This window comes from Bos grunniens, chromosome 12, assembly GCF_055505025.1.
Source record: "Bos grunniens cultivar Pamir isolate PY7600 chromosome 12, Bosgru_T2T1.0, whole genome shotgun sequence".
In the NCBI taxonomy this organism is placed as follows: domain Eukaryota; kingdom Metazoa; phylum Chordata; class Mammalia; order Artiodactyla; family Bovidae; genus Bos; species Bos grunniens.
In genome coordinates this window covers 77006109-77021499 of record NC_141176.1, presented here as the reverse complement: position 1 = coordinate 77021499, position 15391 = coordinate 77006109, and the positions used below count along the sequence as shown (strand labels likewise).

At 41.0% G+C, this 15391-nt stretch overlaps 1 protein-coding gene across 1 annotated transcript in view; it reads left to right on the top strand.

Annotated features, from left to right (window-relative positions):
- The window catches only part of LOC147361934 (ATP-binding cassette sub-family C member 4-like), a 219558-nt gene that overhangs the window by 26956 nt on the left and 177211 nt on the right, over positions 1 to 15391 (top strand). The window contains 6 exon segments of the mRNA XM_086330254.1: positions 1466 to 1690; positions 5506 to 5595; positions 6884 to 7047; positions 8218 to 8343; positions 9293 to 9542; positions 11714 to 11815. Coding sequence (XP_086186380.1) covers positions 1466 to 1690; positions 5506 to 5595; positions 6884 to 7047; positions 8218 to 8343; positions 9293 to 9542; positions 11714 to 11815 — 957 coding nt within the window.

The following is a 15391-nucleotide window of genomic DNA, read 5'->3' as shown; positions in this document are numbered from 1 at the left end:
ACACAGTCAAAGGCTTTGGCATAGTCAATAAAGCAGAAGTAGATGCTTTTCTGGAACTCTCTTGTTTTTTCTTTGATCCAACAGATGTTGGCAATTTGATCTCTGGTTCTTCTGCCTTTTCTAAAACCAGCCCAAACATCTGGAAGTTCATGGTTCATGTATTGCTAATGCCTGGCTTGGAGATTTTTGAGCATTACTTTACTAGCGTGTAAGATGAGTGCAATTGTGTGGTAGTTTGAGCATTCTTTGGCATTGCCTTTCTTTGGGATTGGAGAGAAAACTGACCTTTTCCAGTCCTGTAGCCACCACTGAGTTTTCCAAATTTGCTGGCATATTGAGTGCAGCACTCTCATAGCATCATCTTTTAGGATTTGAAATAGGTCAACTGGAATTCCATCAACTCCACTAGCTTTGTTTGTAGTGATGTTTCCTAAGGCCCACTTGACTTCACATTCCAGGATGTCTGGCTCTTGGTGAGTAATCACACCATCATGATCATCTAAGTTGAGCGAGGAGAAATACAAAGACCTTCTTGATCATATTTCTGCATACCATTCTCTACTGAAATGTAACTATTAATAAAATGCTCCTTTTCAAAAACAAATTGTGATGGGTGATGAAAAGTGAATAATGTACACTAATGCTGAATGGAAGAGATCCTGGGGTAAATGAAATTAACCACCACCAACCACAACAAAGTCTAGCATTCATCCAAAGAAGGTGATGTGTATAGGGTGAAGACTGGAAGGGGGTCCTCTATTGTGAGCTCCTTTTGGAAAAACAAACATTTAATTCCAATGAGTACTTCTCCCAATTAGGTCAACTTAAAGCAGCTCTTGATGATAAGTGTTGGAATTAGTCAACAGAAAATACATAATGTAAGACCATATATTTCTTTGATGACCAGGCAAAAACTGTTACAGCCTAGCCTGGAAATTCTGACTCATCTGCCATATTCACCAGACATTGCACTTTCAGGTTTCCATTTATTTTGTTTTTTACAAAATTCTCTTAATGGAAAAAATTCTAACTCCCCAGAAGACTGTTAAAGGCACCTGAAATAGTTCTTTGCTCAAAAAGATATAAAGTTTTGGGAAGATGGAATTATGAAGTTGCCTGAAAAATGGCAGAAGATAGTGGAACAGAATTTTGAATACGTTATTCAACAAAGTTCTTGGTGAAAATGAAAACTGTATCTCTTATTTTTACTTAAAAATCAAAAGAACTTTTTGGCCAACCCAATACTAAGGCTTTATTGTCTTTGAATGTAAAATTTTGGCTTACCTTAAAACTGTCTCTGGTTGTCTTACTGGAAATAGTGAATCTGTGTATTTTTCCTTTAGATTAGCAATGAGTGTAGCATTTTGTCAAGATGGCTTTTTAACATGCTAATAATAAAAGTAAAGTTTGTGTTAAGAAAAATTGGCATAACTTGTAGCTCTAATTAAGGCTTTTTTTCTTTCAGGAAGGCACCAAGGTGGTTCTGCCCATATTTTTGGGGAAAATTATTAGTTATGTTGCAAACTATGATCCCAATGATTCTGCCGCTTTGCATGAAGCCTACGGCTACGCGGCAGGGCTGAGCGCCTGCGTGCTCGTGTGGGCCGTTCTGCACCACTTGTGCTTCTACCACATGCAGCATGTGGGGATGAGGCTGAGGGTAGCCGTGTGCCATATGATCTACCGCAAGGTGAGTGTCGCTCGGTACCACGGTGTGTACCTCCCCTAGAGGATCAGGAACATTTTGGGAAAGTTCTCTATAAATTAAACATCTTGTAACTGGGATCATTTACACCTTCCTAGAGAAGCTTGCTATCTGTATCAGGCCAATTTTGTTTTCATCATTTAAGCAAACTTTACAAGTGAATAATTAAAAGTTTTGTATTGAGATCGGGTCAGGGCTGCCTTTGATAACTCTTATCCACAGGTTGTCATGTAATATCCACTCAGCTTGCAATGGAATTTAATTAAAAAATAAGTATAAAAAGTATCAAATTTGTTTTCACTGTTTTCATGCCTTAATCTTGTAGCTGTATTTGTGGCAATTTTGTTGTTCATTAAGGCCATCTTTTACATCAAATTGGTATTTAAAAGTAAACTTCATTGATTGGATTTATAAAATTAAATCTAGGAGCACAAAATGTATTTGAGAAAGGGAATGATTATATGTTTAAATGACTCATCTAGTCATATTGAATGTAATTGTGTGAACTAAAGAAAAATATAAATGGAATCCATGCCAAACATAGATTATCTTGCTGTATTCTATAGCTATGATTGTTTATAATGGTATTAAAGAATAGAACTGAATATTGGGATGAAACTTGAAATCTTATGCAGTTTTTAGTAATTTTGGTGAGAATTTGTTGCTATTCATTCAAGTTATTTTCTTAATTCAATATTTCCTTTTTTTTTTTAGTATGCATTTTAGCACTTTTAATAAGACCTGATTTGGTATGTTGAGTGATTTTGTGTTGAGAAATGCCACAGAATTATCCTATAGTTTACCCTAGTCTTAACTAGTTTAAAAGAAATACGGATTTTAGCAGCTTTTACAAAGGAATTGCCACAGTGTTAAGAGCTGAAGGGCTCATTATAAATTTGACCCTGCATATCTCTTTGCCCTGGGCTGTTTCCTTTTTCCTAGAAAAAAAATTTTTATTTAGCTGTATTTTATTGTAGAAATTTGATGAGAGAATAGATCTTAAGTGTTCTCACCACACACATGAAAGGATAACTATGTGCAATGATGGGTTTGTTCATTTGTTTTCCTACTGTAACCATTTCTCCATGTTTATTTACCTCAAAACATCACACTGCACATAGTAAATTTATTTAATTTTATTACAAATGAATAAAATCCTCAATGAAAGCTAAAACCAGGTGACTTAAATGAAAATTATTGCTTCTTTTACTATTTGTTACTTATCTAGAGCTCCTGTTTCCTGGGAATACTTTTCTGGGCAAAATGTAGAATGTCTTCTCCCATCTTTAAATCTCAGGACTGTGTGGACTCAGGGCCCTGACCTCTCACTGTCTGTGTTTGGCACATAAGCTCAGTTTCTCCTTGGGTGACATACCTTCTAGTTAAGGGTCTTCATTGTCTGCCATCATCATTTTTGTTATTCTCTGGCACCTTCTGCCATTTAGTAGACAAATACTCAGATTTCCCCACAAATTAGCTAGATTTTTATCTTTCCAGATCATGCTTAGCTCCCATGAGTATGCAGGAAATTTCACCAGAACTGCACTGTGAAAAACCTTAAGTTAGATTTGAGATGATGGTTTAGTCAAAAAGACCTTGTTCTTTGCTGCATAGCTGAGCCACTGTCCATCTAGTTTTCTTTCTCTTCCAGCTAACACTTTGGAATGTCTCCTTTGGGAAATCTGATCGGACCTTGTATGTTGCTTATGTGAATGTAAACATCTCCCACAGTGTTCATTTACCGGCTTCAGTTCAGTTCAGTCGCTCAGTTGTGTCCGATTCTTTGCAACCCCATGAATCACAGCATGCCAGACCTCCCTGTCCATCACCAACTCCTGGAGTTCACTCAGACTCACGTCCATCGAGTCAGTGATGTCATCCAGCCATCTCATCCCCTGTCGTCCCCTTCTCCTCTTGCCCCCAATCCCTCCCAGCATCAGAGTCTTTTCCAATGAGTCAACTGTTCGCATGAGGTGGCCATAGTACTGGAGTTTCAGCTTTAGCATCATTCCTTCCAAAGAAATCCCAGGGCTGATCTCTTTCAGAATGGACTGGTTGGATCTCCTTGCAGTCCAAGGGACTCTCAAGAGTCTTCTCCAACACCACAGTTCAAAAGCATCAATTCTTCGGCACTCAACTTTCTTCACAGTCCAACTCTCACATCCATACATGACTACTGGAAAAACCATAGCCTTGACTAGATGGACCTTTGCTGGCAAAGTAATGTCTCTGCTTTTTAATATACTATCTAGATTGGTCATAATTTTCCCTTCAAGGAGTAAGTCTTTTAATTTCATGGCTGCAGTCACCATCTGCAGTGATTTTGGAGCCCCAAAAAATAAAGTCTGACACTGTTTCCACTGTTTCCCTATCTATTTTCCATGAAGTGATGGGGCCGGATGCCATGATCTTCGTTTTCTGAATGTTGAACTTTTTCATCCTCCTCTTTCACTTTCATGAAGAGGCTTTTTAGTTCCTCTTCACTTTCTGCCATAAGGGTGATGTCATCTGCATATCTGAGGTTATTGATATTTCTCCTGGAAATCTTGATTCCAGCTTGTGCTTCTTCAAGCCCAGCATTTCTCATGATGTACTGCATATAAGTTAAATAAGCAGGGTGACCAAATACAGCCTTGATGAACTCCTTTTCCTATTTGGAACCAGTCTGTTGTTCCATATCCAGTTCTAACTGTTGCTTCCTGACCTGCATACAGGTTTCCCAAGAGACAGGTCAGGTGGTCTGGTATTCCCGTCTCTTTAAGAATTTTCCACAGTTTATAGTGATCCACACAGTCAAAGGCTTTGGCATAGTAAATAATTAGTGTTTTGAATATTATACTGGTTAGTTTTAGAATGAGGAAACTAAGACCAAAGTGTTTAAATGATGTCACACCTGGAATTAATGACTGACCAGATGTATAGTCCAAGTCCCCTAATCTCTTTCCTTGAGGCGGCCTCTCCACTCTCATCTTGTTGTTGTTGTTCAGTCACTCAGTCCTGTCCAGTTCTGTGACCCCATGAACTGCAGCACACCAGCCTTCCCTGCCCTTCAATATCTCCTGGATTTTGCTCAAACTCATGTCCATCAAGTCAGGGATGCCATCCAACTATCTCATCCTCTGTTGTCCCTTCTTCTTCCTGCCCTAATTTTTCCCAGCATCAGGTTCTTTTCCAATTTGTCAACTCTTGGCATCAGGTGGCCAGAGTATTGGAGCTTCAGCTTCAGTATCAGTCCTTACAATGAATATTCAGAGTTGATTTTCCTTAGGATTGAGTGGTTGGATCTCCTTGCAGTCCAAGGGACTCAAGAGTCTTCTCCAGCACCACATTTCAAAAGCATCAATTCTTTGGTGCTCATCCTTCTTTATGGTCCAGCTCTCACATCTGTACATGACAACCGGCAAAACCATAGCTTTGACTATATGGACCTTTGTCAGCAGAATGATATCTGCTTTTTAATATGCTGTCTAGTTTTTGGCTTAAAATTACTTTAGTTGACCCCTAAGTCTAAGTCTGCATTCCTTTATCCTTCGGGCAGGTCCAAGTTCACTGAGAAACAGGGTGGAGGGTTTTGCGTCTACCTCCTGCTCCTCCCTTTGCTGTCCTTGAAGGCAGGGCTGCCACCATATTTAATCATCTAAGGATGAACATGGGTCCCTAGAGCCCTGATTTCAGGCATCGTCCTGCTAGTCCTGACACCACACAAGACCCCATGAACATTCACTCCTTTTTGCTATGTTCTCAGACTGACTTGGTATCACTGTAGAAATCCTATTCTCTGTATGTTTCTCTCATTTCAGTCACTTCGCCTGAGTAGCTCAGCCATGGGAAAGACCACCACAGGCCAGATATTCAACCTCCTGTCCAACGATGTGAACAGATTTGATCAGGTGAGCTGCCCCTGAGGGATCCCCTTCCATTTCCCCTCCTTCTCACCGTGTTTAGCTCATTGGGATGCCAGGTGCCAGGGTTTGGTGTCAGCGAGGGTTCTGTTGAGGACATAAGACAAAGGTTCTCTTTATCCAATGCTCATTTCCTCTGTGTGCAGCTTGGATGTGATAATATGTGTTGTCCTATAGATGAGGGTTTGGTTTTTCTGAGAAGGTCTGCAACATACTTCAGTAATAGACAGGCAGCAGTGTTCTTGCCCAGCTTGGTTAGGGTTCCTGGGGTCCTCCTGGAGTGGTCCTTCTTGGCACGTGGTGTTGGTGTTGCTGGACTGTCTTCCTCCTCCTCCGGATGATGAAGGCTTGGTGGGCAGGGATTGTTCTTTTTCTGCACCAAGTTCAGTGCCTGCTGCATAGGGAGCCTTTGAGGAATAATGCCAAGTGTGTGGTCCCCAGCCAGACACAGCCTCCCCTCTGCTGTCCCATGGTACCCATTTTACACTTACCTTATGAACAGATCATGTTATCCATGCCATTGTAGCTGTTGGCCAGATCTATATAGACAACTTCTCTTTCCTGGCCTTTAAGTTTGGGGGCTTCCCTTGTGGCTAAGGTGGTAAAGAGCCCACCTGCACCACAGGAGGCCTGGTTTCTATCTCTGGGTCAGGAAGAGTCTCTGTAGAAGGAAATGGAACCCCACTCCAGTATCTTTGCCTGGGGAATTCCATGGACAGGGGAGCCTGGTGGGCTACAATCCATGGGATCGCAAAGAGTCAAACAGAACTAAGCAACTAACACTTTCACTTTTCTTTCAATTATTCATTCATCACACATAATGTAAGGCCTCTACTTAATTTGAAAGATGAATAAGTCTTAATTTCTGCCCTGGAAAGGCCACAGCCTGTCTGGAAGGTAAATACACGAGTAATTATCAGAGAGTGTGGTAGGTACCATAATATAGGCTCTTCTGAGGAGATAGGGGCTGAATTTTGGGACAGAGAGAGTTTGGGGAACCCCTGAGCTCATCTGTGTTGTGGACAAAATCAACATCTTCCTTCAGTGTGACTGGTCATGTTCTCCTGGGACCTAACTGAGGCTGACCCTGTGCTACCCCGGAACAGTGTCATCTGGGGTGGACACTTGGATTTCTGCTTCATCAGGTTTAAAACTCACTGAGATCACTTCCTTTTAGATTCCTGTTTGTTCCTTCAGAGAAGATTGTTTGTATGCTGTCTCCTTACTGGTTTTGACTTTATACAGTCCTAAGAAGGCTTTGTCTTTCTCTTTTAAGGTAACAACGTTCTTGCACTGTCTGTGGGTGGGGCCACTGCAGGCTATTGCAGTGACTGCCCTGCTCTGGATGGAAATAGGAATATCGTGTCTTGCTGGGATGATGGTTCTCATTATTCTTCTGCTTTTGCAAAGCTGCGTTGGAAATTCATTTTCATCACTCAGGTAAGGGAAACACTGGTTTAAAAAATAGGTGATATGTGCTTGGTAGCATTCACCATTTGCTTAATGCTTCTGTTCGAAAACAAAACCAATGCCTTTTCTAGTCTCTTCTTTGCATGTATTGTAGGCCCTTCAGGCTTAGCCAGTGGAGGCTCCAGGCCTAAGCTGCAGGCTGATCTTGAAGAGAGAAAGGTGACGGCACTCACTGGCTCCTCCCAGCACCATACCTGAATAAGTGGAATGTCCTTGAGCAGAAGTTACCTATATTGAAGTTATTTAAGCATTATTAAATAGTAATAATCCTATAGGCTCAATTTTAGCTGCATGTATTTTTGATATGATTGTAGTAGAGCAATTTTCAGGTATCTATGTTCATGTCTTGTTTTCAATTCAGTGTTTCCATTAACTTATAAGAGCCTCAAGGACAAAGTCAGTCTTAATTAACTATGTCTTTATACAGCCCCACAGTCACAGCAGCATATGTGATAGAACAGTGGCTGGTGATGAAGGATCTAATGGTGATGAGATAGACCTGAAGCAGGTCCCAAAGGGTTGGAGGTGGGTCATTGTCCAGGTTGTCAGGTGATGGAGGTATTGTGCTGTTTGAAGCTTTTTTCCCTTCAGGTTTTTTTTTTTTTTTTCTTCTTCTTTGTGATTTTACATGTGATAGTTTTGTTTATTCGAAATTTCTTTCCTGTCTTGCTGTGGAGAGATGTTCCTTACCCTTCGAGGCCCTGTTCCAGTGCTGCCAGGTCTCTAAAGCTCTTGCTCTCCTTTCCCAGTGGAATTAACAGCCTGATCTTTTCTGCTCTCCAGCACTTCACTCCTATTTTATCACACCACAGACACTGTCTTCCCATCAGATTCAGTGTCTTTTGCCTTCTCTGCCCAACTTCGGCCTCCTTGGGTGGAGAGTTTGTACCTGACTACATTGGGTCTTCCTCAGCCAGTACTGTGAGTTCTCCAAGTTACTCCTTGAATTAGGCTGAATGGTTAACTTTCTAGAAGTCTTTTTCTCCATTTGCACTTTGAGAAGGACCTGCCTGTGATATCAGCACAGAAGAGCTGTAAGGAATCATGGATCCCTGGTCCCTCCCTGTGCCCCCTACTGCTGCTGCTACAGAAAGTTGGGGTGTGGTCACTGAGGCTCATCTCTCCCATCTGTCCCCTCAGGAGTAAGACTGCAGCTCTCACCGATGATAGGATCAGGATCATGAGCGAAGTCATAACTGGCATCAAAACAATAAAAATGAATGCTTGGGAAAAGTCATTTATAGACCTTATTACCAGACTGAGAAGGTAAGTTTTTGTATATATCACACCATATTTTTGTACTTTCCCCCCTATTTTTACTGATTGAATTTAGAAGTCTTATTAAGTTTTCACATGAAGATGAACTTAAATATGAACTTCACACCTCACATGTGACAGGAGGGTTAAGTGGAATAGGGGAGATGTCATTTTAACCTACTGTTCCATTTACCATCTTCTTAAAGGAAAAATTATATATGCTTCTGAACACATATAGATAGCCGATAAAACACATGAAAAAATTCTCAACATCACTCATTATGAGAGAAATGCAAATCAAAACTACAATGAGGCATCACTTTATACTGGTCCAAATGACCATCAACAAAAAGTCTACAAACAATACCCTCCTCCTGTTGGTGGGAGTGTATATTGATATAGCTGTCATGGAAAACAGGATGGAGGTTCCTTAAACAACTAGGAATAAATCTACCATATGACCCAGCAATCCCACTACTGGGCATATAGTCTGAGAAAACCAGAACTCAAAAAGACACATGTACCCTAGTGTTCATTGCAGCACTATTTACAATAGCCAGGACATGTGCTTCCATGGGGTCTATGGTGCCTGCATCTGGCTGATGTTTTGGTGTCTCACAATTTTGGAGTGTCTTATTCTCTTCTGCACAAGTTCATGAGCTCCTGGAGGGGGCAGGCTGTGTCTTTCTGTCATCAGTGGGGAGCCTGGCCCAGGACTTGTGGTTATGAATGCTTGTTGAAAGAATGTTCAAACCCAGTCCAATTGACCCACAGTGTTTAAAAGGGTGACATGAAGCCTCTATTTAGTTGGAAGAGTAAAGTGGTGATGAAGTGTGTGGTCCTGGTGTTGGGACGGAGCCCCGGGTGTGCACTGTGTAGTGTCTCCATGTGAGGACTTGAATTCATGCCTTGGATGTTGATGCTTCTTTTAAAACTTCTTTCCTACTCTCTTTCTCAGGAAGGAAATCTCCAAGATTCTGAAAAGTTCCTACCTTAGGGCCATGAATTTGGTATCATTTTTTGCTGTGAGCAAAATTATGATTTTTGTCACCTTCATCACCAATGAGCTCCTTGACAACCGGATCACCACCAGCCAAGTGTTTGTGGTGGTGATGCTGTTCGAGGCTCTGAGATTCTCGAGCACCCTCTACTTCCCCATGGCCATCGAGAAGGTGTCAGAGGCCATTGTCAGCATCCAAAGAATCAAGGTTTGGGGACAAATAATTTTTTTTTGTAGGTGGATTTTTTGTAAAATGTTTGGTGTTTGTTTGGTGTTACTATGTTCCAGTTAGGTGATATTTAACTTTCTCAGTGACAAAGCTGGAAGTCTTCCCAGAATGTTGTAGGTACTCCCTTTTCTTGTTATGTAGAGTGTGTTACAGATCTCATAAGACTGGTTCTCATGTAGGGGCAGTAGTATATATAAGTAGCAGTAGCGCAGGGCTCTAGTGTAGTGATGTCTGCAGAGTGACTAAAATGTCTAAAAGCGGGAGCAAATAGAGTGCATCTCCTGTGCTGACTCCAATGACTGGGTAGTGACTGTGCACAGTCTCTGGGCCGGGAGGGGAGGAACTTGCTGAGAGCTCCCTGTTCCCTGCGGAGGAAGAGTAGCCTCAGGTCAGTTCAGTTCAGTCGCTCAGTCGTGTCCGACTCTTTGCGACCCCATGAATCACAGCACGCCAGGCTTCCCTGTCCATCACCAACTCCCAGAGTTCACTGAGCCTCACGTCCATCGAGTCAGTGATGCCATCCAGCCATCTCATCCTCTATCGTCCCCTTCTCCTCCTGCCCCCAATCCCTCCCAGCATCAGAGTCTTTTCCAATGAGTCAACTCTTCGCATGAGTTGGCCAAAGTACTGGAGTTTCAGCTTTAACATCATTCCTTCCAAAGAAATCCGAGTAGCCTCAGATTGACTTAATTCTCTGTGTTTGAAATAAGTTCTTTCTTCCACAGGTGTTTTGCTTGTTGGTATCTGAGCCTGCCTTTTGTATCTGCCTTTCATCCATGGCCCCTTTTTATTTACTGCTTAATCCATTCTCTCTAGTCACCTTCTTCTTTTTAAATTTGTAATTCCCACCACTATGTGAACTAAGAACTTCCGGATATACAAGTTGGATTTAGAAAAGGCAGAGGAACCAAAGATCAAATTGCAAACATCCATTGGATCATAGAAAAAGCAAGAGAATTCCATCTTGCTTGAAACATCTACTTTTTCTTTATTTACTACACTAAAGCTTTTGACTGTGTGGATCATGACAAACTGTGGAAAATTATGAAAGAGATGGGAATATCAAACCACCTTACTTGCCTCCTGAGAAACCTGTATGCAGGTCAAGAAGCAACTGTTAGAACTGGACATGGAACAACAGACTAGTTCCAAATTGAGAAAGGAGTATGTCAAGGCTGTGTGTTGTCACCCTGCTTATTTAACTTATATGCAAAGTACATCATGTGAAATGCTGGGCAAAGGAGAATGAAAAAGCTGGCTTAAGACTCAACATTCAAGAAACGAATATCATGGCCTCTCGTCCCATCAGTTCATGGCAATAAATGGGAAACAGTGGCAGATTTTATTTTCTTGGGCTCCAAAATCACTGCAGACGGTGACTACAACCATGAAATTAAAAAATGCTTACTCCTTGGGAGAAAGGCTATGACAGCATATTAAAAAGCAGAGACATTGCTTTATCAACAAAGGTCTATATAGTCAAAGCTATGGCTTTTCCACTCATTGTGTATGGATGTGAGAATTGGACCATAAAGCAGGCTGAGCACAGAAGAAATGATGCTTTGGAACTGTAGTGCTGGAGAAGACTCTTGAGAGTCCCTTGGGCTGCAAAGAATTCAAACTAGCTAATCCTAAAGGAAATCAACCATGAGTATTCACTGGAAGGACTGGTGCTGAAGCATCAATATTTCCTTTGCCACCTGATGCCAAGAGCAGACTCATTGAAAATACCCTGATACTGAGAAAGATTGAAGGCAGGAGGAGAAGGGGACAACAGAGCATGAGATGGTTACATAGTGTCCCTGACTCAATCAACATGAATTTGAGCAAACTGTTGGAGATAGTGACAGACAGGGAGCCTGGAATGCTATTGTCCATGGGATTTCAAAGAGTCAGAAACAACTTAGTGACTGAACAGCAACAAATACACTATATTATATTATTATATTGATATATACCATGAGCTGTAATAATAGTATATATTATTCCATATATTATTTAATATGTTCTGATGTGAACTAATACTTTAAGTACAGTTAGCAAAACAGTATTTAGACTGTTCAAAGTTTGCAAATTCCAGGAAAGCAACTGCTTTTGTTTGTGCTTTCTTCCTGCAGTTTAACAATCTGTTTTTTTCCTCTTTTCTGTAGAATTTTTTATCACTTGATGAAATACCACAGCTCAACACTCAGCTGCCATCAGATGGTGAAATGATGGTGAACACGCAAGATTTCACTGCTTTTTGGGATGAGGTAACATATTTTTCTTTCCAAGATCCTGACTGCTAAGACACAAGTGTGATATAGATTTATAGGAGAATTTTTAGATTGTACCATGGTGTAAAATGTGACTTGCTCATTAACTAAAAGTATGCTACAAAATTTTTCAAAATTGGCACTAAGGTTTGTATCTAATGGAGATTAAGTATAATATCAACCTAAAATGTTTGACATGTTGCTCTCACTGTCATTTTCAAGACAGTTTTCAAAGTATTAGCACATATTGAATTTAAAGTCCATACATTTGTAATGTTAGAATTTACAGAATTGGACAGACAAAATGCGGCAATGTGGAATGGGTTAACTAACAAACACGCAACTGGTTGTTACAGACGCTTTGGGGAATCAGTGTATATTTTTGCCTTGATTATCAGACCACTTTATTATACATAGAGTGAGGCCATGATCTGGATGTTTGCTATGGGGTAGGGTAGGGGCTCCTGCATCCTGAGCTTCTGGATACTTTAGTGGCAGCCGGGGCAGGAGGAGACAGCAGGTAGGCATAATGACCACCAGTGATTCCCTATTAAAGGACTGCAATGTATGGCAAGCTGACAGGGAGAACTGGTGATTCCCAACACTTGGTTTATTTGTTGGGTTCAGGCAAACAGGAAAAAAAAAAAACAACAAGAAAAACAGGGTCTGGTCTCAAGAAGTTGTTAGCATCACACACCCATTGCGGCCCCTTTACCAACTGAAATGCTCCCCCTGCCCCCTGGTTCCCTGGTCCTCTGTGCACATCCTCCCCTAACAGTGTGAATTAGTCAAGAAAACAGAACCCCAGCACGGGAGAGGGAATTCCATGCAGGGAATTAGTTATGAAGATGATAAAAGAGGGAGAAAAAAACAGAAAGGGAAAAACAGTGGTGTGTGAGACAACCCAGGGGTTATCAAAGGCAGGAAGCTGCTGCCACCCCCAGAGCTGGAGGACCTCTGGGAGGGGGCGCCTCCACCAGAGGGTCCACCCTCAAGAGCAGAGCCTAGAGCCCAGCTGCTCTCAGAGTGGGGACCACAGAGCACACGTCCTGACTGTAGACTCACCCTGTCTTTCATGCCTGTGACTCTGTGCTGCCACCTGCATCGTGTTCACCTGCTTCTGACTCAGCACCTGCCGTCCCCACCGATAACCAGTTGTTTGTTCCCAGATATATGAAACCACATCCCTGTACCTTCTGTACATGGAAACTCACACAGGGTACCTGACCTTCCCTGATGGTTTCTCCTGCCTTAATATAGTAGATTTGCCTCCTGTTTGGTGTTTCTTGGCATAATGCTTTTGAAACATTTATAGAAAGCACCACTAAAATTCTGTTATAAAGTCCACTCTATGTGAATGCTACCACATTCTTTGTATGAAACTCGTTAGCGGATTTCTTTAGTTCCCAGTAAACACGTAGATTTATTTTAAATCAATTTGGTATAAATACAGATTGTTTCTGCAGTTTTTAATGAACTGAAATAAAAATATATAGAACAGTATCTGCCTGTGCAACAAATGGCTGTAAGGTAGAATAAGGGATTTCAGTTGTACTACAGCCTATGTGAATAAATCAGATGAAAAATCTGAAAAGGTTTCTATATACCTTCTAGAGTAAAAAAAAATCCAAATTGTTAATAACTCAATGATTTTAATAAAAAATATTAATAACTCAAGATACTAAACTGCTAAAGGAAGAGGAGAAAAAGTTGTGAGTTCTGCAGTAAGGCTCTTCTTGTAAAATCTAACTAATTGCATATTATGATTCTGTTAGAGCAGTATTCAGAATTACAGAGATGAGAGCCTTCATCAGCTACATTTTCACAAAAATAGCTACCATGTTAACATTAATGTGTGGCAAGGTTTCCTTGGAGAAGAAAATGGCAGCCCACTCCAGGATTCTTGCCTGGAGAATCCTATGGGCAGAAGAGCCTGGCGGGCTACAGCCCATAGGGTCACAGAGTCGGACATGCCTGAAGTGACTTAGCAAAGCAACACAAAGGTATTCCTATCTAGGTAAATGATAATTATGCTATTGCAGCTAATTTGTACCACTTTGGGGGAATGAAAATTCTAAATATTTTCAACTGAATCTTATCTCTTATGCTACTGCTAAGTCACTCAGTCATGTCCGACTCTGTGCGACCCCATAGACGGCAGCCCACCAGGCTCCCCGGTCCCTGGGATTGCACTCACTAAAAACTAACAGCCATGGTACCATAATAAAATTTTTTTGTGAGGTACCTAGACTGTTACTACTGAGACACAAAAATGTGAGGTAAGCATACCTTTTCCCAGAAACCTTTGAAGCCAAAGATATTAAACAATTAAGGCACTTGAAAACATTAGGGATATGCATAAACTTTCAAATAAAACAAACTATAGCTGTACTAGCAAGCAATGACGAAATAGTAAATCTTCATCTTATGGACGTTTAATTATCTAAATGTAAGGAATTCTGGCTTAAGAAATGGTCAAAAGCAACTTGTCATTTCTTACGGTAAAATATTGAAAACCAAGTGCTAAATTCAGCCACTATAGGATAAAGAAACTAAAACAAAAAAGCCTTAAGGACCTGGAGACTTAGTGAGCAAAAGCTCATTTTAAACTGATTGAAGCCCCTGAACTAATCCTGTGTGTCAAAGGCAGGGAAGAAGGATCTCTCTAAACTTGTAAAAACTAGTGATTCATAAGGAAACTAAAGAAATGAAAGTATGCATGCTTATCATACCACAGAAATAAAAACTGAGAAAGGATACAGAAGAAAGAAAAACTGTGATCTGTTTACTCAGGGCAATCATCATTAAAAATCTACAGTTATCAGATCAACTAAAATTTCTCTGAAATTATACTCCCATTTCCTGTGTCAAAACTTAAAATGACTGTCTCATTAAAGAGATAGTAAATTATTCTAAAACAGCTTCCTACTTGCCTCATAGAGGTTCAGTTCAGTTCAGTCATTCAGTCATGTCCGATTCTCTGCTACCCCATGAATTGCAGAAGCTAGGCCTCCCTGTCCATCACCAACTCCCGGAGTTTACCCAAACTAAAGTCCATCGAGTTGGTGATGCCATCCAGCCATCTCATCCTCTGTCGTCCCATTCTTCTGCCCCCAATCCTTCCCAGCATCAGGGTCTTTTCAAATGAGTCAGCTCTTCACATGAGGTGGCCAAAGTATTGGTTTCAGCTTCAAGATCAGTCCTTCTAATGAACACCCAGGACTGATCTCCTTTAGGATGGACTGGTTGGGTCTCCTTGCAGTGCAAGGCACTCTGGAGAGTCCTCTCCAACATCATAGTTCAAAAGTATCAATTCTTTGGTGCTCAGCTTTCTTCACAGTCCAACTCTCACATCCATACATGACCACTGGAAAAACCATAGCCTTGACTAGACAGACTTTTGTTGGCAAAGAAATGTCTCTGCTTTTTAATACGCTGTCTAGGTTGGTCATAACTTTCCTTCCAAGGAGTAAGTGTCTTTTAATTTCATAGCTGCAGTCACCATCTGCAGTGATTTTGGAGCCCAAAAAATAGTCTGACACTATTTCCACTGTTTCCCATCCATTTTCCATG